Source organism: Geotrypetes seraphini, chromosome 1 (assembly GCF_902459505.1).
Source record: "Geotrypetes seraphini chromosome 1, aGeoSer1.1, whole genome shotgun sequence".
Taxonomy (NCBI): Eukaryota; Metazoa; Chordata; class Amphibia; order Gymnophiona; family Dermophiidae; genus Geotrypetes; species Geotrypetes seraphini.
The window spans coordinates 303,847,241-303,870,116 of record NC_047084.1 but is presented as its reverse complement, the minus strand read 5'-3'; the positions used below and the strand labels follow the sequence as shown (position 1 = coordinate 303,870,116).

Here is a 22,876-nt window from a genome sequence, read left to right as displayed (position 1 = left end):
CACTACAATTTAGATGATCTACTGTATGTTCAGTTTCAGGACCAAATTTCTGCTTACCCGGGCAAGCAGGGAAAGGGATTCTGGCAACCTGTGAGAGAGGAGGGCTCAACTATTGCTTAGTGGTGATATCTAGTGGCTAGATTTAACATCTACAGCAGGGGTGCCCACACTTTTTGGGCTTGCAAGCTACTTTTAAAATGACCAAGTCAAAATGATTTACCAACAATAAAATTTTTAAAAAAACCACAAAGCACACTGTATGCAGAGAAAATGTTAATTATCATTTATATTCTGGGGATTTTTTTCAAAGAGGTCAAGGCAGATGACTCTATGCACTGTCACCTCAGTAACAACCATACAAAAATAGACAAATATACCCCCCTCCCTTTTTACTAAATCGCGATAGCAGTTTTTAGTGCAGGGAGCTGCGCTGAATGCTCTGCGCTGCTCTCAATGCTCATAGGCTCCCTGCGCTATAAACCGTTATTGCGGTTTATTAAAAGGGGGCCATAGTGCAAAATATAGACAGCAGATATAAATTCTCAAAACGGACACATTTTGATCACTAAATTGAAAATAAAATCATTTTTCCTATCTTTGTTGTCTGGTGATTGCATGAGTCTCTGGTTGCACTTTCTTCTGACTTTGCATCCAATCTTTCTTCCCTTCTTTCAGCCTGTATGCTTCCTCTCCTCCAGACCTCATTCCCTCCCCCAACTTTTTCTTCCTCTCTCCCTGCCCTTCCTTTCTCCCTGCCTCCCTTTCTTTTTATCTCTCTTCATGCCCCCTTTCTTTCTTTCTGTTTCCCTTCTTTCCTTCTGTCTCCCTGCCTGCCCTCTTTCTTTCTTTCTCCCTGTCCTCCCCCAACCCGCTGCCGTTGCCATCGGGGAACAGGCCCTAAAGCCACTCCGCCCCAAGCTCTCCCTGCATCGGGCTGATCAGCATTCATCTCCCTGACGTCAATTCTGCCATCAGAGAGGAAGTTCCGGACCAGCCAGGGATGGGCTCCGCGATCGACTCACTTTGCCTTCGTGATCTACCGGTTGATCGTGATTGACATATTGGGCACCTCTGATCTACAATAATCTAGTTCTGAAGGGAGCTGTGGTTTGTGGTCTCTGGCTATAATAAGTTTACAGAGGGATATACAGATGGGTGAAAATACCTTTGGGTAGTTGCAAATAAAGGGGCTCTTTTACTAAAAGTTAGTGCCTGCTAATGGACATCAGCATTTGTTAGCTGCCAAGTGCCCCATAGATTTAAAATAGGCCATGCAACATCTAGGAAACACTTATTAATGTCTGTTAGTGCATGCTAAGCTGTAGTAAAAGGGCCCCAAAGTCCCATAGTGCAGTAGAGGCTGGCTTGAATTGAGCTGGAAGCTGAAGAAACAGGGGGAAAAAAACCTGTCAAGCCAAAAAAAATAAAAGCAGACTACAAAAAGACCATAGATAAGAGAATAAAGAGCCTTGATTTCCCCTGGCTCCATAGACTGCAGGCTGGCAGAGGAGATTTTTTTGTTTCCGAGGCAATGAACTTGGGATCAGATGATTTGCTTTACTCATGCAAGTACAGATGTTTAGAAAAATTTATCATGAAACATAAAATGTGTAATGTCTATCTGCAATTCCAGATTTTATACTTTATGTTGGAACATTTCAAGTATCGTAATGTCTATCTGCAATTCCAGATTTTATACTTTATGTTGGAACATTTCAAGTATCATACCTTATTGTCTATACCTGATATTGAATAAAAAGAGGAAGAAAAGCAAAGCCAAATACATTTGAAATGCCTTGTACAAAGATTTACTTTGGGTGAAGTCTTTGGCTTAATATAAAGGGGGTGTGTTAACTAAGGACTGCAGTACCCTATGTATGGCACAACCGCTTTGGACTCACACCCTCCTAATAGTGGTGCAGGGATATTGCAGGTGCCCAGAACTTCCTGCTGCACAGTTTGGTAGTCAGCAACAGCATTCCTGAGCTGCCGACTATGGTAGCCCATGAAAACTGAGCATGGGCAGTGTGCTGGTATCTGTGACTTAGTGATGTTGCCACTAACTGGTCACAGCAAAGGCAATCTCTGGGTTCTAGAAAGTTTTATTCATTTTCAATAAAGACATGACGCGTTCATGTTTCGGCCTAAACGGCCTTCATCAGGAGTCTTAACTGTTACTAGAAACGTGTGAAACAGCCCTCTGTAATCTTATGGTTTGGGTGAACTCAATGTGGTGTGACATTAACGAATGTCAAAATGGAATCAAAACCAAATAAAGCCCATGTAATTTCAGTGTGGAAACAACCACATGTGCTTTATTTGGCTTTGATTCCTTTTTGTCATTCATTACTGTAACATCACATTGAGTTCATCCAAACCACAAGATTACAGAAGGTTATTTCTAGTAACATTTGAGACTCCCGATGAAGGTCGTTTACGCTGAAACACAGATTTGTTTTATTTTATTTTTAATTTTTTATCTTCTTTCATTATTTCTATTTTCTGTTTCTTTGATTTTTGATCTTGGAAATGTATTATATGTTGTTATTACATATTTTTAGTTTATCAGGTACTTTAGCTAGATTGTGAGCCTTCGGGATAGATAGGGTAGTTTTTCTCAAGTGCCTAATTTCGTTTTAGTTTGATACATGCAGGAGCGGTATATCAAATCTTAAATAAACATAAACATGTGTCAAGTCCTTATTGGAATCTAATAAAACTTTCTAGAACCCAGAGGTTGCCTTCGCTGTGTGGTTTTTGCTTTCTCTGGTGTGAGAAGGAACTCATTCCTGTGTTTGCCACTGAGTGATCACCACAAAGGAGATCTTCAGCTGGTGGGACTTAGGAAGCCTTGCTAGTTCAGATATTTATATTTTAATGTGAGTTGGGGAGGTCTGTGGAGCAGGAAGGACATTTTGGCCCCGATTCTATAAATGGCACCTAAGACACAGCCACCAAGGAATGTGGTACACAGCACCTGTCAATCTTCAGTTAGGCACCTTTTATAGAATCACGCCTAATAGTACCTAAAATGGACAGGTGCCCTCTGTTTATGCCAGGTTTTTTTGAGCCTCAATACCGACGCCTAAGTGCATTTTAGGTGCTTACATGCAAAAGATCTGCCTTAACCACATCCACCTTATGGTAGGCATCCTGGACTATGCGCATATCCAAAAGCAGTAGACGTCTACTGATTTAGGTACCTATCACCCAATGAATTTTCATTTAAAAGAATTATAAAGTGCTAATTGTTATTGGCACCAATTAAGCTTATTAAATAATTAAGTTAGGCATGTCGATCTAGAGGCCTAACTGTAGGCATCTTTTATATTTATTTATTTATCAATTTTACATTTTAACAAAATCAAGCATTTTGTTCAGAAAGATTGTATGATTGTACAAGATTTAAAAAGAAAAAAAAAAATTCCCAATAACTTCTCTATTCAAATAATCTCAAGTCCTCATTTTGATCCAAGAGTTTATGAGTGAATATTAAGGAAATTCAAAAGATAAATTCTATACAAGAAAAAGGTATCTAGTGACTGGATCAAGGAGCTTATATTCTATTAAGCTAGTCCGCTATTCCTTCCTTTTCCAGGCATTTCAGCGTCAAGAAAGTTGTAAGCTGGGCCGGTTCAAAAAACACATATTTATTATCACGATACCTTACTATACATTTATGGAAAACGCAAGAAGAAATACCGCCCAACTGAGCAACTCCTGGCTTCAATAAAATAAATTGTCGTCTAAGATTTTGAGTTTCTTTGCTAACATCTGGGAAAACTTGAATTTTCAAACCTAGGAACTCCTTGTATTTATTTTTTAAAAAACACTTTTAATATCCATTTTTTAAATGGCAATAATGCCATAGATAATAGAAGAGTTGCTGGTTTAGCCAAATCTGTAGGCATCTTTTATAAAATCAGGACTTTCCTGCCCACCCATTTTCCTATAGGCCAGACCATAATTTCAAAATTTGTCACCTGGCTATGCCACTGACAGTAGCTCTGTATCAAAGCAACACTATGGAGAGATGAAAAATTCAGGAATGTGAGAAAATGATTCCCTTTCCATGGCTTTTCTCTGAGCATGCCACTCCCTTCTATTGAGGATAAAGACCAAGGCAGAAGGTATTGACTTGGCTACTCACAGTCAATAGAGGACCGGTGCTTAAATGTGAACCTCAGGTGAGATCGATGGACATCCTCAATAGGAATCGCGACCTAGACAAAGAAATACAAGAGGTTAAAAATCATAAGGCTGAGAAGACAGGACGTCTTCCAACAACGTTTGCTTTAAATGGAGCCAATGTTATAAGCCATATTCAATGTTAAAGAAACAGAGGCACTTTCCAAATTCCTAACAGAAGTACAAAGTACAAACCTGAAGATCAGGGACAAACACAACTAGAATTACCAGTGGGCTTCAGGTCAAAAATATTCAATTTGGTTAGTGTTGGGTTTGTGCCATCAGATAATGGGGTTTGTGATTTAATTTTTCCTAAGAACAGGACTGTAGGCAGGGCTAACACCTCCTGCCCATCATTGTCCTTATAAAGTTTGCAGATGACACTAAACTCTGTAGCAGGGTTAAAACTATAGGGGAATGTGAAGAACTGCAAAGAGACCTGACAACATTGGAGGAGTGGGCAAATAAATGGCAGATGAACTTCAATATAGAGAAATGCAAGGTCATGCATATAGGGAAAAAGAACCCGATGTTCAGCTCTGTGGGAAAGTAACCTCGAAAAGGACTTGGGAGTGTTGGTGGATACAACAATGAAACCAATGGCGCAATGCGCGGCAGCCTCCAAGAAAGCGAACAGAATGTTGGGTACTATCAAGAAGGGTATTACAACAAGAACGAAATAAGTCATCCTGCCGTTGTATCGGGCAATGGTGCGCACGCACCTGGAGTACTGTGTCCAGTATTGGTCACCGTACCTTAAGAAGGATATGGCAATACTCGAGAGGGTCCAGAAGAGAGCGACACGAATGATTAAGGGCATGGAAAACCTTTCATACACTGAAAGGCTGGAGAGACTGGGGCTCTTCTCCCTGGAAAAGCGGAGACTCAGAGGAGACATGATAGAGACCTACAAGATTATGAAGGGCATAGAGAGAGTAGAGAGGGACAGATTCTTCAAACTTTCAAAACATAAAAGAACAAGAGGGCATTCGGAAAAGTTGAAAGGGGACAGATTCAAAACAAATGCTAGGAAGTTTTTCTTTACCCAGCGTGTGGTGGACACCTGGAATGTGCTTCCAGAGGGCGTAATAAGGCGGAGTACGGTACTGGGGTTCAAGAAAGGATTAGACAATTTCCTGCTGGAAAAAGGGATAGAGGGATATGGATAAAGAATTACTGCACAGGTCCTGGACCTGTTGGGCCGCCGCGTGAACGGACTGCTGGGCACGATGGACCTCAGGTCTGACCCAGTGGAGGCATTGCTTATGTTCTTATGTTCTTTCTTGTAGTTCACTTATGAAACAACTACCAAATTCTTTGCACCATCACCTCAGCTCAGCTGAATATTGGTATGCTTATGATTGCACAGAGATGGTATCTTCTTTATTGAAAGCTCCCCTCAAACAGACTCCATAGATTGTCACTAATGCATCCTTTAACGAGATTCTAGTGTGTACATTGCAGAAAAACTCATTCAAATATAGTACAGCATAAACCTCTTTGCCAGTTTTGAGTTGCATATTTAGAACCTGCTCAAACCGTGCTGTATTTGTATTGAAATTGGACTCCATGAGGTCTTAAATCAGCTGTCAGCAGGTTGTTCTACACCTTGCATACTTTTATCCACACTGAATGAAAGCATTCCCCAGGGCAGATTTAGGGAATACAACAGCACACACAGTTCTGCATTTTCAGAACTGCGGGTGTTATGGGAAAAGAGATTTTCAGAAAAAGCAGATGCAAATCTTTCCAAAATATTTTTCCTTAGGCAATTTTCAAAGGGAAAGTATATGAATACCTTTGAGAACTGGTGCAATATTTTCAGGCACTTATGGACTTTGAACCTACTTGTCTGCATTTGAAACTTGCCCCGCTTGTAAGGCACTTTCACTGTTGCAAATGCGACTTTCATCAAAGACACCTTTATGTCTTCATAAAATACCAGCTCAAATCCTACAGAAATTGTGTTTAAATTGCAGACATGCACATTATGTCAAAATCAGGTATAAACATCTGTGTGTACAATACATGCAAAAAACATAGTTTCACTCAAACTCTGTCTCAGCTTATACTTGCTGCGTATGAACTTGCTAGCTTGCACTAGGCATATTTTTAGGTGCAACCTAACTTCATAAGAGTCTATTTAGATGTGTAAATCAGAATTTTTAAGTGCAAAAATGGTTTACAAAACTATTCTCAAGGGATGTACCAGAAAAACATTGGGATCAGGACCCTAAGAGAATTGTGGAAAATGAAGAGGTCATGATCACCTCTGACATCCCGATCCTAACAGATATAAAGATGGGTACAAGAAAACCAGACATAGTGGTAAAATATAAAAATGCTAGAATGGCATTAATCAGAGGTAGTGGCATAGTAAGGGGTATGTGGACTGCCCTGGGCAGCAGGTTGGTGGGAGCACTGGCACCTCTCTGCCCCGCCCTACAATACCATACCACCCTTGTGCCATACCTCCCCTCACCTCCACCCAGGTATCTCTGTATTATCTTTGCTACCATGTGCAATTTCTGCCTGTTGCTCGCACCAGCCTGGTTCCCCTCTGAATCACTTCTGGGTCACAGGCCAGGAAGTGACATCAGAGGGAAATCCAGCACTAATGCGAGGAGCATGCTTGCAGAAGCTACTCGCACTGGTAATGATTAAGAGGTATGGGGGGGGGGGGGGGGAGGGGGAGGGAGAAGACAAGTGTGAAATGAGGGGCAGGAAGGAGCAGGGGCCATGGAAGGAGTGGGGGCGCAGAGAGGAGAATGTGGGGAGGGTGTGTATCTGAGTTATGTCAACCTTAATGACAAAATATACCAGAAATCACTTGAAGGTATAATGCGTGCTTAGTCACCAACCTTTACAGTCTCCATCCAGCGCTGCTGCCGTTGCTGGTAATATACCACAGAATGATAGTCACTGACAGGCTTGTCCCCTGCACCTTGGAAAATCACATTCTGTCCCGAAACAGGGGGAAGGGTAAAAACATAAGGAGAGGGGAGAGAAGAGAGAAGAAAATAATTAGAGAGATACCTTGTGACAAAAGTTGTTTTAAGAAAGGGGTTGATATTCACACTGATTTATCTGGTTAATTCCAGGAGTTAAACCAGATCAGTTGTATGCTTCAACATTTTGGCCTGCTGACTACTTAACTCCACGCCCAAACAATCGTTAATAATTTAAGGGGTCTTTTACAAAGCCACGGTGGTGATGCTGCCGCAGTAAATGCACCGAAGCCCATAGGGATTAAATGGGCTTTGGTGCATTTACCGTGGCAGCATCGCTACTGTGACTTTGTAAAAGACCCTCTTAACAGTAAATGAGAGTGCAGGACCACAGTTTTCTTTTAATGGAATAGTACCAGCTTCCAATACCATCCAGTTAAAATAACCGGTTAAGTCAGTCCCCTGAACTCTCCTGGGAGGATGGGCTATAAAATCAAATCAATCAATAAATAGCAAGCATGAAGAGAACTGGATAGCTTATTCTGTTGTTTTTATCCAGAAATATTCATCAGTGCCAAGTTAACTGGGTACCTCTTTGAATATCTGGTTATAATGAACTGGATAAAGTATCCAGCTAGTTTTTATCACAAATGGTGTCACTGAATATTACATAAGAACTTATGAGTTGCCATACTGGAATAGGCCAAAGCCCTGATTCTCGTAGCGATGCTGGAAGTTAAGCGGTTGTAAGCATCCTACTAGCTTAACTTAATTGGTTTAATTAGCAATAAACAATGCAGTAATTGACAGTGTCTTTAAAACCAATTATTTAAAAAATGTAGGTGCCTGCAGGCGCCTACAGAACAGGCTGCTAATGTCCCACCACAGAGGCATCTACCAGTGCCTACCGTTAAAGTGGGTGTGACTTGTGCCGGAAGTGACCATAGGTGCCCCTGTGGATGCAATTCTCATGTAAAGTAGGCACCAGAAATTTAGGCCAGTAGAACCCTGACCTACATGTCCAATGTCTATTTTACACATGGCCGCGATTCTGCAACCAGCACTGGTACATGATTGACATGCGACCAATGCTAGTTTTGGAGGCACCAGCTGATACTAGCACTGGTTGCAGAATCCAGCCTCAAAAGGTCCATCAAACCCAGTATCCTGTTTCCAACAGTGGCTAACCCAGATCACCAGTACCTGGCAAGATCTCAGTTTAAACCTGATTTTTTTTTGGCTGCTTATCCTTGGAATAAGCAGTGGATTTCCCCAAGTCCATCTTAATAATGGCTTTTGGACTTTTCTTCTAGGAAGTTATTCAAATCTATTAAAAATCCTATTACACTCTGTAAGCTTACTGATTTACGTCAGTTTTTACAAACACTCTGGTCTTACAGTTCTGCTATCTCAGAGGACTCATCCACCCAAGGCTAGCAAATGTCTACCCAGAAGAACCTATTAAAAAAAAAAAAAACCACTACCAGGAAATCCACTTGAAATATGTTCATTTTACTCCGAGTAGTTATGAGTCAAGCCCAGGAGTACTAGCATTCCATGAAACACTTCACCCCTATGACCTTGAAAATGCCATGGCAAGACAAAGGGCACTGTCACCATAAAAAAAGAGTCTGTCCTACCAGTCCCAAGGCAAGAGAAGGAGTATCAGATCCCTGACGGAACAACCACCGATACGTAAACCCATTGAGTAGCAGGTTAGTTTGAAGTACAGTGACTGGAAAACACTGACTTATTCCTGATCATTACTGTGGTGAAATGATCGATGGCACTGGCTACTCATTTGCAGCTGCAGGTCTTGTTCAAACATGAGAAAGTCATTACTAGAAGTGAGAGCCTGAAAATCCACGTGAGAAGATGGATTGCCTGCTGTGAGAAACCCAGCCTCAGCATACTTCTGAACTCCAGTAATTACATAGTGATCAGTGGTGAGGACAGCTTATATTTTAATTGCAAGGAAAGAACTGGAAAATATAAGAGCTCTGTACTATCAGGAAAGGCTCTCCCATGTTCGTGTAGAAAGTATGTGAATTTGCATTGAACGCCGTCGTTGCAAAGCTGTAACCCAGTGCTTGTCGATTCTTTAGTGGCTGTGACCCTACGATAGTGGCCTAATAAAATTGTCTTGTCCCTCCCCCTCCAGAGTTGCAGAATAATACACCTTAGTCGTAACCCCAAATGTGGGTTTGTGACCTCATTTGGGGTCATGACTTAGGTGTATTATTATTCTGAATGCACAATTTTGAGCACTATATAAGGAATTAGGAGGTATTTGAGCAATAGCACACATTATTAATGACACTGTAAGTTAGGGTTTGTGACTAAGAATCATTTAGTACTTGAAATAATGTACTCTATAACTGTTACTAATGCCCTTGCTCCACTGAAGTGTAAAACCACTCCTTCATCACATATTGTTCAATGGTATTCACAGGAGTTGGCATGTATGAAATCTATTTGCTGTCACCTTAAACATCAACGGCGATGTTCTTACTGTTCAAATTTAAAATTAAATGGAAGATGGCTAACATTTATAAGACAGCTGTGCAAAAAGCCAAGAAAACTTATTTTTCTGCTCAAATAGATACTGTCTCTTCTTATGACCTTGGGTAAATCACTTAATCCTCCATTGCCACATGTACATTAGGTAGATTGTGAGCCACTGGGACAAATAGAAAAATTGCTTGAGTACTTGAATGTAAAATCACTTAGACAACCTCTATTGATAGGTGGTATATAAATAACTAATAACCTTGGAAACTTCTAAGCAATTGTTTCGCTTTCTCAGAGAATGTACTTCTAATTATCTAGGGGTCCTCTCACCAGGATAGTCATCCTTCAGCTACCCTTTTAGCAAACTATTTTTCTGAAAAGATCTATAAAATTAGAAGTGATATAGCTCCAGACCTTTCACCTGTTATTGATTTGTCTGATATTGTTGAATCTCTACTGTTAAAATTGTCAAGGTCGTCCTGACTTTGAGACATTTGTCCTTCATATCTTATGAAAAATCCACCATAGCAAGTTATAGATTGGCTTACTCACTTTATTAATGGCTTACTGTATCTTGGCCAATATCCTGCTCAATTAGGTAGGATTTCCAAACTACAATTCTTAAAAAAATCAAAAGATCCCAGTTTTCCTGCCAGCTATAGACTGGTTACGAGCATCCTTTTGCTTTTGAAGATGATAGAAGCCATTGTAGCTAATCAATCTAACAGAATACTTGGCTTATTGTAATTGTCTTAGTCCTCTTCAATTTGGCTTTCGACCATTTCGTAGCACAGAGTCTGCTTTATTGGCACTGGTTTCTGATGCTACAATTCTTCTGTCAAAGGGAACTGCCTCAATTCTGCTGCAATTTGATCTTACCACAGCTTTCAATATGGTAGACTATGATATTGTTTTGTTCAAATTAAGGCCCTCTATGAGCATTGAAGCAGTATGGGAACATTTAGCTCTCTGGGCCACAGTAGAAACCTTGAATCTCTGAAGTTCTTTCATTGTTTCATGAATTCTTGACAAATAGATTTTATGTAGTCAAGATGGATTCTGTTTTGTCGGAAACTTGGGCTCGTCTTTGTGGAGTTCCATAAGGATCTTCGTTATCCCCCATTCTTTTTAATATCTACATATCTTTTCTTGATCAGGTTTTGAAAGTTTGGGTGTGAAATTTTATTCATATGCAGATGACGTTGTTATTGGTTCCTATAAGTGCCAATCAGTCTAGTACTTTTCAAAGATTTCCACGTGTATCTCTAAAATTGAATACTAAATTGAATCTAAATAAGGAAATAAACAAGTTATTATGGATAGATCCTCCTACCTTCTCAATACCAGCTGACCTTATTATATCCAAAGATCTTTCCCTATAGGTGGAGTGTACTTCAAAAGCACTGGGTATTATTCTTGATACTATTCCTTTTTTTTAAATCTCAGGTTGGTTATTTAGTACAGACTGTGTATTTTAAATTACATCAGCTTCATATAATTTGGCATTATTTTGATGAGAAGCACTTTGCTTTACTGATTCAGGCTCATATTTTATCACATCTGGATGACTGTAATAGTCTTTATGCTTCTCTCTCAGTTAAACAGTATTCTAAACTTTAATTTCTTCAGAACACTACTGCCAAGCTTATATTTTGTTGAAAAAGTTTGATAGAGCTTTACCTGCTCTGATTTCTCTTCACTGGCTTCCTATACAAGCACAAACATATTCTTTCCAAACTTATATAATATTTAAAATGTTTGATGGGATCTTCCCTGAATATCTCCTGCGTCTATTCAACTTCCCTTTACATCATGGTTATTCTGGTGTTAGAGACCTTTTCCTTTTAATTTTTTCCTTATTTTCTGGGGTCAGGTATAAAAAAATATTGAAGGATTCATTTCAATATCAAGCAGTTCATTTTTAGCTTTCTCTTCCAACTGGGTTACGAGCCTCATCTTCCTACCTTTCCATTCATAAGAATTTAAAAACTTATTTCATATATTTTTCTTTTAATTGCTGATGTTTGTTTTGATATATCTGCTTTTACATTCTGTTGTATTCTCTAGTCTTTTGTTATTCGCTTTGAACCAGCTGGTGGGAATTGGCAGAATATAAGTTATATAACATAACATACTGTTCCTGAAACAAAAAAAGTGTGTAAAGCCCAGACAAAGCACGAAGTGTTGGGCTCAATATTTTAAAAAAAAGCTGAGCCTCTAAATTTATATTCCTAAGGTAGGCTCCTAAATGTGTGCCCTATTTTGCCCTATTAAAACTTATAACTGACTTTATTCCTTCTCTTGCCGGGGGTGCAAGCAGATTTATATTTTACCCATTTATTAATCCTACCTTCTTATCCTCGGTGCTCATATAATCTTGACCATGACCTCTTTATCTCTCGAACTCTCCACTTGCTGGCACTAACTGAGACCTGGATCTGCCCTGAAGACTCTGCTTCAACAGCCGTCCTATGTCATGGAGGCTATGTTTTCTCACATACACCTCACACAATTGGTTGTGGAAGGTGGTATTGTTATTCTCGTCATCCTTGTAGATATCAACCCTTTCCTTCCACCTCAGTCTCACTGCTCTCCCTCCTTTGAAGTCTACTCCATTCGCCTATTTGCTCCTCTACCTCTCTGAGTAGCAGTCATCTACTGACCCCCTGATAAGTCCCTCTCTTCCTTCCTCACTGACTTTGACTCCTGGCTCGCCTTCTTTCTAGAACCCTCACCTCCTTCCCTCATTCTTGGTAATTTCAACAACCATGCTGATGACTCCTCTGACTCTGACATTTCCAAGTTTCTCACTCTAACATTCTCATACAATCTCCAGCTGTACTCCACCATGCCTACACACCGGAATGGCCACTGCCTTGACCTCGTCTTCTCCTCCAACTGCTCTACCACAAAATTCTGCACCTCAACTCTTCCCCTTTCTGACCATAAATTGTTAACATTCATATCCCATCATCCTCCCCCCAGACCCAGCCAATCACTACCTATACATTTAGAACCTTCAGGTTATTGACCCTGGCACCCTTTCTATCGCTGTCTCATCCCTCCCTTCAACTACATCATACAAGTCTGTCACTGAAGCTGTCCTCCTCCAATACCATTTTCTCCTCTGCTCTAGATACCCTTGCTCCTCCCATTTCATCTCCTATAACTCATGCCAAACCGCAATCCTCACTACGTATTGTGACAAACCCAGCACCAGCACTAGTTTTGCCCCTAATAGGATCCAGTGCAGAAGAGCTGACCAGATTGATTCTGGCGGCCAACTTGAGGCTGACCTCCCTTGCCCCTATGATCAGAGCAGTAGTGATCCAGAGCAGAGGCAGGCAGACTGGCAACAGCAGCCTCCAGTCTATAATGTAGCTAGAAAAGCCACAGAAAAGCTGACTGCACCTAGAAAACCCAGGCAGGGAAAGGCTGCTTTAGAGCCAAAGCCCATCCCCCACTACAGGCTGAAGGGGATTGGCTCTGAGCTGTTTAAAAGCAGGCTGAGACAAGCAGGAGGAGGAGGAGCGAGTGACCAGGGTGAGTCACTCCCACAGCCCAAGGCAGGTGAGGAACCGTGGAGCCGAGCAGCAGAGCCAACAGTTCCAGATTGGCCCATGCAGGAGGTGGAAGAAATCCTCGCCACCTCAAACTTCCAGATTCCAGATTGTGTGGAAAGCATGGAGGTACAAGTTGCTGGTCCTATGTTAGAGAGCCAGGCAGAATGTATGGATATTGAATGAAAGAAGTGAGTAACTGTGAAACAATTAGTGTTTTATTTTTTTTTTTTTTTTCTTTTTCTTGTGCTTTCCTTCTGTGCAAGACAAGCCTGAAGAATGTGCTTTGTGTTTGGGCTTTATGATGATTTTTGGTTTAGGGATTATACTTACCTGAATTCCAACTATTGGATTTACTTAAAGCCAAGTTTGGGGAAAAGAGCCTTAAGGTTGAATATTTAAATTTATGTTTGAACTTTGGAAATCATGCTGTGGCTCCCATTCCTGAGAAGCTAATTAGCTTATCTCTCTCAGCTGTTTGCTTTTGTCTTCAAGAGGTAGCTGAAGAAAAGCTGGGCTGTTTGCAAGGCTGTGCTGTAGCTTATCGCCTAAGGAGGTATCCAATATTGTTTATAGCAGGGTTTGTTCTAAACTTTACATGACTGCTGAAATCTTCTGTTGCATGCCTCCAACAATTATTGCTGGGAGAAAATTTGAATTGTGTGTGAACACCATTATAAAGCAGTTCTGAATCAGAGTACAAGGTCTCAGAGAAAAAACCACCTACATGAGATTGCTGTTTTTGTATATCTTTATTTTTGCAATTGACTTTATTTTGGAATGAAATGCAAAAGTGACTTTATTTTATGTTGCATCTTTTTGACCACTGTGTCAGAATAAACATCCTATTCTTATTTGAAGAATGTGGTTTGACTAGTGGTATTTTGAAACCCTACTTACCTTGTCTCTCCCAGGCCTAGGCAGTTGCCTAGGGCCAACTGAAAAGTCCTGGAGACACCCCTGGTTAGAGGGGACACGCCAGAATCCTGGTGTTTGTCACACGATAGCTCTGCGCTGAGGAGGGTTTGTGACAGTATGCTCCTGTTCCCAATCAGCTGAACATCTTTGGCTTAAATCTCGTACATGTGCTGATTTTATACACTTCAAATTCCTGCCGACATCCTTCCAGTCTGCTCTCTCACTTGCCAAACAGGAATATTATGCTCATTTAACTAACTCTCTTAGCTCTAACTCTCGCCATCTCTTTGCCACTCTCAACTCTCTATTCAAAGTGCCCTTACCTCCAATCACTTTACCCCAGATGATGGCAATTATTCTATGACAAAGTTCACAAGATTCTCCATGAGTTCTCAATCCCCCCCCCCCTTCCATCTGTCCATTCTGCCAACCTCTCTTCAACCTCTGCCATCTTTTCCTCCCTAAGTGTACTGATTTCCTCCCATGGTTTTCAATATCACCTCTATGTTGATGACTACCAGATCTACCTCTCCACACCAAATATCTCTACAGAAATCTAAACCTGAGTCTCACCCTGCCTGACCGACATTGCTGTTTGGAAGTCTCATCGCTATCTAAAACTGAATATAGCTAAGACTACTTGGGATCTAACTAAGTACTTAAGACCTGGGTTGGCCACTGTTGGATGGATACTGGGCTTGATGGATCTTTGGTCTGTCCCATTATGGCAATTCTTATATTCTTAAGACTGAGCTCCTTATCTTTCTACCTAAAACTACCTCCGCCCATTCTCTATTTCTGTTGACAACACTATCCTCCTCCCTGTCTCGTCAACTTGGGTCATCATTGACAACTCTCCGACTCCTCTCTCTACTTCACTACTCAGATCCAACGAACTGCTAAAGCTCCTCAGTTCTTATAATATATATTATATTATAATATTATCAAACTCTGACCTCTCTTTTCCAAGCTCATTATTAAAACCTTTATCCACACTCATCACCTCTCGCTTGGATTACTGCAACTTGATTCTCTCCGGTCTTCCACTCAGCCATCTCTCTCCCCTCCAATCAGTGTAAAATTCTGCTGCACAACTTATATTCCATGAGAGCAAACCATACTCACATTACCCCTCTCCTCAAGTCACTTCACCGGCTCCCCATCCATTTCTGAATACAATTCAAATTCCTCTTACTGAACTACAAGCGTACTCATTCTGTAGCCCCTCAATATTTCTCCTCACTTATCTCCCCCTATGCTCCCTCCTGTGAACTCCGTTCATCGGTCAACTCTTTCCTAACCGTACCAGCCTCCTCCACTGCCAACTCCAGACTCCATCCCTTCTATCTATCATGGCTTAGTAATAGAGGGCCTTAATCATTAGAGCGTTGGCCTAAGAACTTGTTACTCTGAGTAAGACTCTTAACCCTCCATTGCCTCAATACAAAATAATGTCAGGATCTGTCTCTTGCATTATTCAAATCCAAGCTAAAGGACTACTTTTTTGAGGCTGCTTTCAACTCCTAATTCCCACTTACTGTAAAATTACCTATGTCCATCCTATCATTTTCTCTGCAAGGAACTCCCCTACCCCTATATTTTCTGTCTGTCTATCCAAACTAGATTGTAAGCTCTTGAGAGCTGGGACCATCTATTGCATGTCAAATGAATAGCGCTGTGTACGCCTTTCAGTGCTTTAGAAATGTTAAACAGTAATAGTAGTATTTTCCTCCAATCTTAAGAACATAAGGTCTAATATTCAGTTCTATTTAGATGACCAGGAATAGCTCTCGGCCATCTAAATAGAACATAGCTGGCTATCCACTTATATTCAACGAGGGGTAGCCAGATATCTCATGCTGAATATTCTGATCTCAGGATTGGTCAGTGACTAGTTGTTTTGCACAACAGTCACTGCAATATTCAGCGGCTCGCCAGCTAAGTTCAGCAGCCCAATGCAACTGCCTAAAAGGGTGGTATATCTTTGACCATTAAGACTTAGCCTTAGACTTAGTTGCTGAATATTGGCATAGCTGGCTATGTTCCGGCCAGCCAAAAATAGACTAGAAATTCAATGCCAGTGGCCTAATTGTGGTGCTGGCATTAAATTTACAGTATCGCCATAGACTGCAGGAGATCGCTGGCAATATCCCACAGTCTGAATATGAGCCTGATAAGTTTTCAGTTATGATTCAGCTCTGTCCCCCTGATATTCAGCACTATTGAATCAGCGGGGAATGACTCCTGGCTGGTTAAATAGCGTTTGGCTATTACTCAGTGGGAGATAGCTGGTTCTCTCTACTGAATGTTCATGGTTAGCATAAGAACATAAGAAAAGCCTTACAGGGTCAGACCAATAGTCCATCAAGCCCAGTAGCCTGTTCTCATGGTGTCCAATCCAAGTTATTAGTACCTGGCCAAAACCCAAGGAGTAGCAATATTCCATGCTACCGATCCAGGGCAAGTAGTAGCTTCTTCCATGTCTTTCTCAATAACAGACTATGGACTTTTCCTTCAGGAACTTGTCCAAACTAACTGAATATGTCTGTAACTTAGTTAGCTAGCCATGAATATTCAAGCGCTAGATGACTAATTTTAGTGGCAAATCAGTCTGCATAAACAGCAGTCTTATATTTGCCCAATATTAACTAGCTAGCACAGAATATTCACTTAGCCAGTTAAGTTAGAGCCAGACAAAATAAAACTGGATATTCAATGCTGGTCAGTAGAAATGGCCCAGCACTGAATATGTGGATTGAGCACTCACGTTGGGCAGAAAGTGTACTGCTGAATATTGGGTCTTATATATCTCAGTGTTCACACTGCAAAAATGACAGTTTCAGAGAAACTTAGTATTTTAACTTGGCATATCATAATTTGAGGACCTCTGACACAAGCATATTTTGCCAAAACATGGCCGTTGTCAGGCCTCTATGAATGCCATTTATATTTATATTTGCAATAAACCTTCAAATCTAGTGGACAACTGAGTTTCGCATCATCTATCCCCTTGGTCTTCTTTATCTGCCTCAGGCTCATCCCCTGCCTTCCCAAGCTTCCTGTGAAGGAGTGGTTACATAGTAACATAGTAGATGACGGCAAATAAAGACCCGAATGGTCCATCCAGTCTGCCCAATCTGATTCAATTTAAATTATTATTATTATTTTTTTTTTCTTCTTAGCTATTTCTGGGCGAGAATCCAAAGCTTTACCCGGTACTGTGCTTGGTTGCAGCAGGAAGCAAAAGACTAGCTAACTAACAGAGATGGGGCAAGAGATACTTGAGCCCATGCCTACCCACACCCCTGGCTCTTGTCACCAAAACACACCAAGTACTTTTCAAAGGCATACCAGTGTGCCCTTGCAAACTAGTTGCAAAGCACTGGACTATACTATTTAAGTGAAATCAAGGGGAAAGACCAGGTACAAGATAGTATCTGTGAACTCTTACCTGGGCAATGCTCCCTTCCTCATCGCAAACACAAAGAGTCACTTCCACATTTTTCTGAGTCTTCTTGTTGCATTTGTCAAACTCTCCTTGCACTAGTGTGAGGTAAATATCATTCCTGACATCTCCTGCAATAAGTCATTAAAAAGCAAGAAAGGCTTGATTAAGAGACATAAAAAAAGCAAACAATGTAAGAGAAAGAGATACACAATGAAGAAAAAGAGAAAAAAATGAAAGGGAATAAAGGACAGAGTGAGTGAGATTAGAAAACAGAAAATAATTCAATGGAAATAATTCAACAGATTTCAACTGAATAGAAAGAAAAAAGGTAGGAGAAAAGAGTGCAACAGAGAAAAAGATGTGAAACAAAAAATGGAAAGAGAGAAAGAAAGAGTAAATGAGAAGAAAAATAAAGATGAAGAGGAAAAAGGAGGGAAAGAATGTATAAAAATATATGAGATAGACAAATATGGGGTTGGAGGAAGTAGGAAGAAAAATAATAAATTTTAAACATTGTTATAGGCCAGTAAAAAAACATGGAGTATAAATATAGCAAGTTTTATTGATATCTGTTTCATATCACACAAGGCTGGGTTTAACCTCAAGAAAACCAGAATAGTTCTGCCTGCCCTGTAGTTCCAGAGGGCAAATATCATTGCCCATTATCCCGCTTAAACTAGGTTCCTTAGTTTGTGATAGCTCACAGAGGAGTTGTACTTTTACTAAGCCGTGGTAGAGGTTACTACTGTAGCCCAGAACACTAAATGTTCCATTCATAGAATTCCTATGATCTTCAGAGTATTTAGCGACCCTTAGGGCTCCTTTTACTAAATTGCGATAGCGTTTTTAGCATGCGTTAAACCCGCGCTACATGGCTAAAACTAATGCCAGCTCAATGCTGGCGTTAGCGTCTAGCGCGTACGGCAATTTAGCACGCGCTAAAACTGCTATCGCAGCTTAGTAGAAGGAGCCCTTAGTAAAAGAGGGCCGTAATTGTTAGAGCGCTGGCCTAAGTACCAGCACCATAGGGTTCAGTTTTCACTAGAGCTCCTTGTGACTCTGGGCAAGACTCTTAACCTGTCGTTGCTTCAGATACAAAATAAGTACCTGTATATAATATGTAAACCACTTTGATTGTAATCACAGAAGGGTGGTACATATCAAATGCCATCACCTTATTAGTCAGTTCTTTTAAAAATTCCGTGATTAGTGACTGTTAAGGAAGTTCATGGCTTGGTCTTCCAAAAGGGGGGGGGGGGGGTTTCACATGACAAATTTTTAAAGATAAGCCTCTGAAAATTCTAAAAAAAGTAGCTAGTGAAAACTAGAGCATAAAAAAAATCAAGTGTTGCTCCTTTGGACCTGCGGTTTGTGCCCTGAGGAACAAAGAAAGTTTTGGATAAAGCATTCTATAAATAAGGAGATGTTGATAGTTCCTACAAAGACTAACCCCCCTTTTCTATGAAACTGCGCTAGCCGTTTCTAGCACAGAGAGCCACGCTACTCCCGATGCTCATAGGAACTCTATGAGCGTCGGGAGCAGCGTGAGCCATTCAGCGCGGCTCTCTGCGCTAGAAACTGCTAGCGCAGTTTTGTAGAAGAGGGGGGGGTAAGGCTCCTTTTACAAAACTGCGATAGTAGTTTCTAGTGCGGGGAGCCGCACTGATCCCAACACTCAGTGAGTTGCTATGAGTGTCAGGAGCAGAGCGGGCCATTCAGCACAGTTCTTTGCACTAGAAACTGCTAGTGCAGTTTCGTAGAAGAGGGGAGTAAGGCCTCCTTTTACGAAACTGCGATAGCAGTTTCTAACATGGGGAGTCGCACTGATCCTGGTGCTCATTGAGTTCCTATGAGCGTTTGGAGCAGAACGGGCCATTCAGCAAGGCTTTCTGCGCAGTTTCGTAGAAGAGGGGGTAAGGCCTCCTTTTACATAACTGCGATAGTTTTACATAATTGCGATAGCAGTTTCTAGCGTGGAGAGCCGCACTGATTCTGATGCTCATTGAGTTCCTATGAGTGTCGGGAGCAGCGCGGGCCATTCAACGCAGCTCCCGTGCTAGAAATTGTTATCGCAGTTTCGTAAAAGAGGGGGTAAATCTTGAAATCAGGGTTTGATTTATTTTTATTCTAAATTTGCACATTTTATGTATGTGAAAATTGTAATCCACCTAGTTGATAGGCAGAATAGAAATTTTTTAAATAAATAAATTCCTGGAGGAAAAGCCTATAGTCTGCTATTGAGACAGACATGAGAAAGCCACTGCTTGCCCTGGGATCAGTAGCATGGAATGTTGCTACTGTTTTAGTTTCTGCCTGGTACTTGTGACCTGGATTGGCCACTGTTGGAAACAGGAAACTGGGCTAGAGGGACCATTGGTCTAACCCAGCATGGCTGTACTTAGGGCCTTATGATCTTATGCTTACCTCTCTGTTGTGTGACATCATGTTTAAAACTAAAGGGACCAATATTCAAAAGCTGCCACTATTCAAATAAATAAATAAATAAATATGCCACTGAAAACTCATATATACATACATATATATATATATATGAGTTTTCAGTGGCATGAAAATTTTTACAGACTATCCCAGTGCTGGGGTAGAGTGAGGGCAAAGTGTGGCTGTTCCTCTTAACTGTACAGATAGCAATATTCAGCCACTATCCATATAGCTATGCACATTTGGTTGGGACAGAAAATATGCTTTCTAAATTAACCCCATACTTATGCGAAAGGCACTTCTATAATCTAGCTTCCCTCATTTACAGAGCGTCACATGTAGATATGTTTAGAATGGTAACAGTTAAGTGTGTATATGTTCCTTTACCTATGTAAGTGTTAACAGGGTATCCAAGTGCTATTCTGCAATTGCCCACTTAACTTGTACATAGCATAAAATTGCAAGGGGAGCATACCCAGGAGCAAAGCCTGGGCTTGGCACGGGCGGAGCTCCATGGACCTAATTCTATAAATGGTTCCTAGGTTAGATGCCCTAATCACAGATGCCAAGTGATGCCTAACTTAGTTCCACGTGCAACTTAATTGTTTCTAATTGGTTTAAACGGAGTGGTAATTGACCACACCATTTAAAATTGATTTAAAAGACTATTATTTCAATGATCAATTTAGGTTCTGTGCGGCTATCCATGTGGCGCCTAGCGATGCCTAATTCGAGATGCCCTTCAACACCTAATGACACCTACCTGAAATGTAGGCGTGGTTATGGGCGGAGAATAGGAGTGGTTGAATTAGGCATTGTTATGCATTGCAGTTAAGCACCAGTAAAGTAGACCAGGGAAACCCTGGTCTAATATACCAGCGCCTACCACAAAGATGCCTCGCAACACCTAAGTATGCCTATGCGCCACTAGACATGATTCTATAAAGGACACCTAGAAGTTGATTGACAACCATACAGAGTGGTACCTATAAGTCAGGTGCCACTAGGAAACTTATAGAATCAAGCCCACAATGTCCCGGCTGCATTTAGGTGCCTGCTCTTACATCAGGTCTATATTTTAGGCATGCTGATTCCAGAATATGCCTAGGTGCCTATGTTCCATTATAAAATAGGTTCCTACCATGAAGCCTTGGAACTTAATACTGCTGTTTCTGCAGATGAGTGTTGAATATATATATGGAAATATTAAATACCAGCATTTAAAACACATAGAGGGGCATTTTCGATAGTGTGTCTACGTACGAATTTGGACGGTTCCCGCAAGACATCCAAAAGTCGAGATGAGAAAACATCCATTTTCAAAACCGCTAGACATCCAATTTTTTTTTTTAATGACCTATTTGGACATCTTGACCCTTAGGACATCTAATTTTCTTTTCAAATACAAAAATGGACAAGTTCAAAATGTCCAAATCCAGACCATTTAGATGTAGGGGGGGGACCAGCATCTTAATGGACCGACCACACAGACATGCCTACACCTTAGGGGGCATTACTGTGAACTTCACATGAAGGACTCCAGGTACATATTTCACCAAAACATTTTTGTAGTGTATGGTGAGCCTTCCAAAACTTCCCAAAAAACCTACTATACCCACCTGTTGAGCATGGGTAAGTGGACGCCAGCACACTCTTTAAGCAGCAGTTTCCAATTGAACTGCTAGCTTTCACTCAAGGTGTGTAAAATAAAAAAATACATGGAAAATGACTTATGACGCAAGTTTTTTATATTAAAATAAAATAATTATTGCCTTTATTATTTCCATCATGGAACTCAAAAGATTAGTTGCATCATAGGGAGTTCTTTTCAGTGCCAAAAGCTGGCCTTCTGATAAAGATCTCAACTCGATAATTCGTTGCTCCTCATTATATACCTTTTGTCCTGCATGACATCACTGGCTGTCAGCCAAACCATTAACAGAGGTTGTCCTTAAATTTGGACAAAGAACTTATTTTTAACATGGAATAAAAGTTCCAGAAATCATATTTTTGTTTACATTCATTTCTGAATATATATAAACATTTTATTATTACATATTCAATATTCTTTTTGTCCTTCTCAAAACTTATTTCAGACAGTTTGTCTATTTAACCTGCTGAAAAGTTCTTAGCCCTTCCTGTCAGTGTCAGACAAAGGAGGAGGGATATTCCCCCTCCCTTCTCTGAACGTTACAAGAACTGACAGGTTCAAATTACACTGGCACATTCCTAAGTGTGGGCTCTCAATGCCCCCCTTCCTATGCTGGGGACTAGTGCAGCGTCTCAGATTCTAACTTAACTATTACCAGATGTTGCGTTCAGGCTTCCTTTAAGTTTCTTTAGGTTGAAAATATATATCAAATATTGGAAATTAAGTACACACCATTCCTTCACATATCTTTCATATATCAATCATTCATTTGTTTGTTCTTTCGTGGTCCCTTCATCCATCCATACCATGTATTTCATTCATATTTAATGCAAGAAAACTTTCTCTATTATGCCCAGTATATCCTGCTCAAGTCCATCTGGTATCAATTAGACCACGAGGGAAGCTCAAGGTGAGCAAAACCTGAACAAAGACTAGGGACATAGGCTGAACACAAAATGGAGTAAAGCCAAGCAGAAGACACAGAAAAACAGAGAACAAAATGGAGTCACTACCTCAAGATGGAGTTCATGTATATCCTGATTTCCTCTATGATCTAGCTTAATAGCAAAGTACATTAAAAATATTATTATGCTTTTTCCTTAATATTAATCTGTAGTGTGTTTTTCTGGCCTTGGCTACATCCATATTCAGATTTTTATTCACCAACTTTTCGTACTCTTCTATTGGGCGTGGCTTTAACTAACACATATGC

The 22,876-nt window shown here is 40.6% G+C and overlaps 1 protein-coding gene across 1 annotated transcript in view; it reads right to left on the bottom strand.

Moving 5' to 3' along the window:
* The window catches only part of LOC117365127 (dedicator of cytokinesis protein 2-like), a 1,549,644-nt gene that overhangs the window by 1,276,780 nt on the left and 249,988 nt on the right, over nt 1–22,876 (bottom strand). The window contains exons 14-16 of the mRNA XM_033955120.1: nt 17,577–17,701; nt 7,050–7,148; nt 4,151–4,223 (exon numbers count right to left, since the gene is read on the bottom strand). Coding sequence (XP_033811011.1) covers nt 4,151–4,223; nt 7,050–7,148; nt 17,577–17,701 — 297 coding nt within the window. The remainder of the gene's footprint in view (nt 1–4,150; nt 4,224–7,049; nt 7,149–17,576; nt 17,702–22,876) is intronic.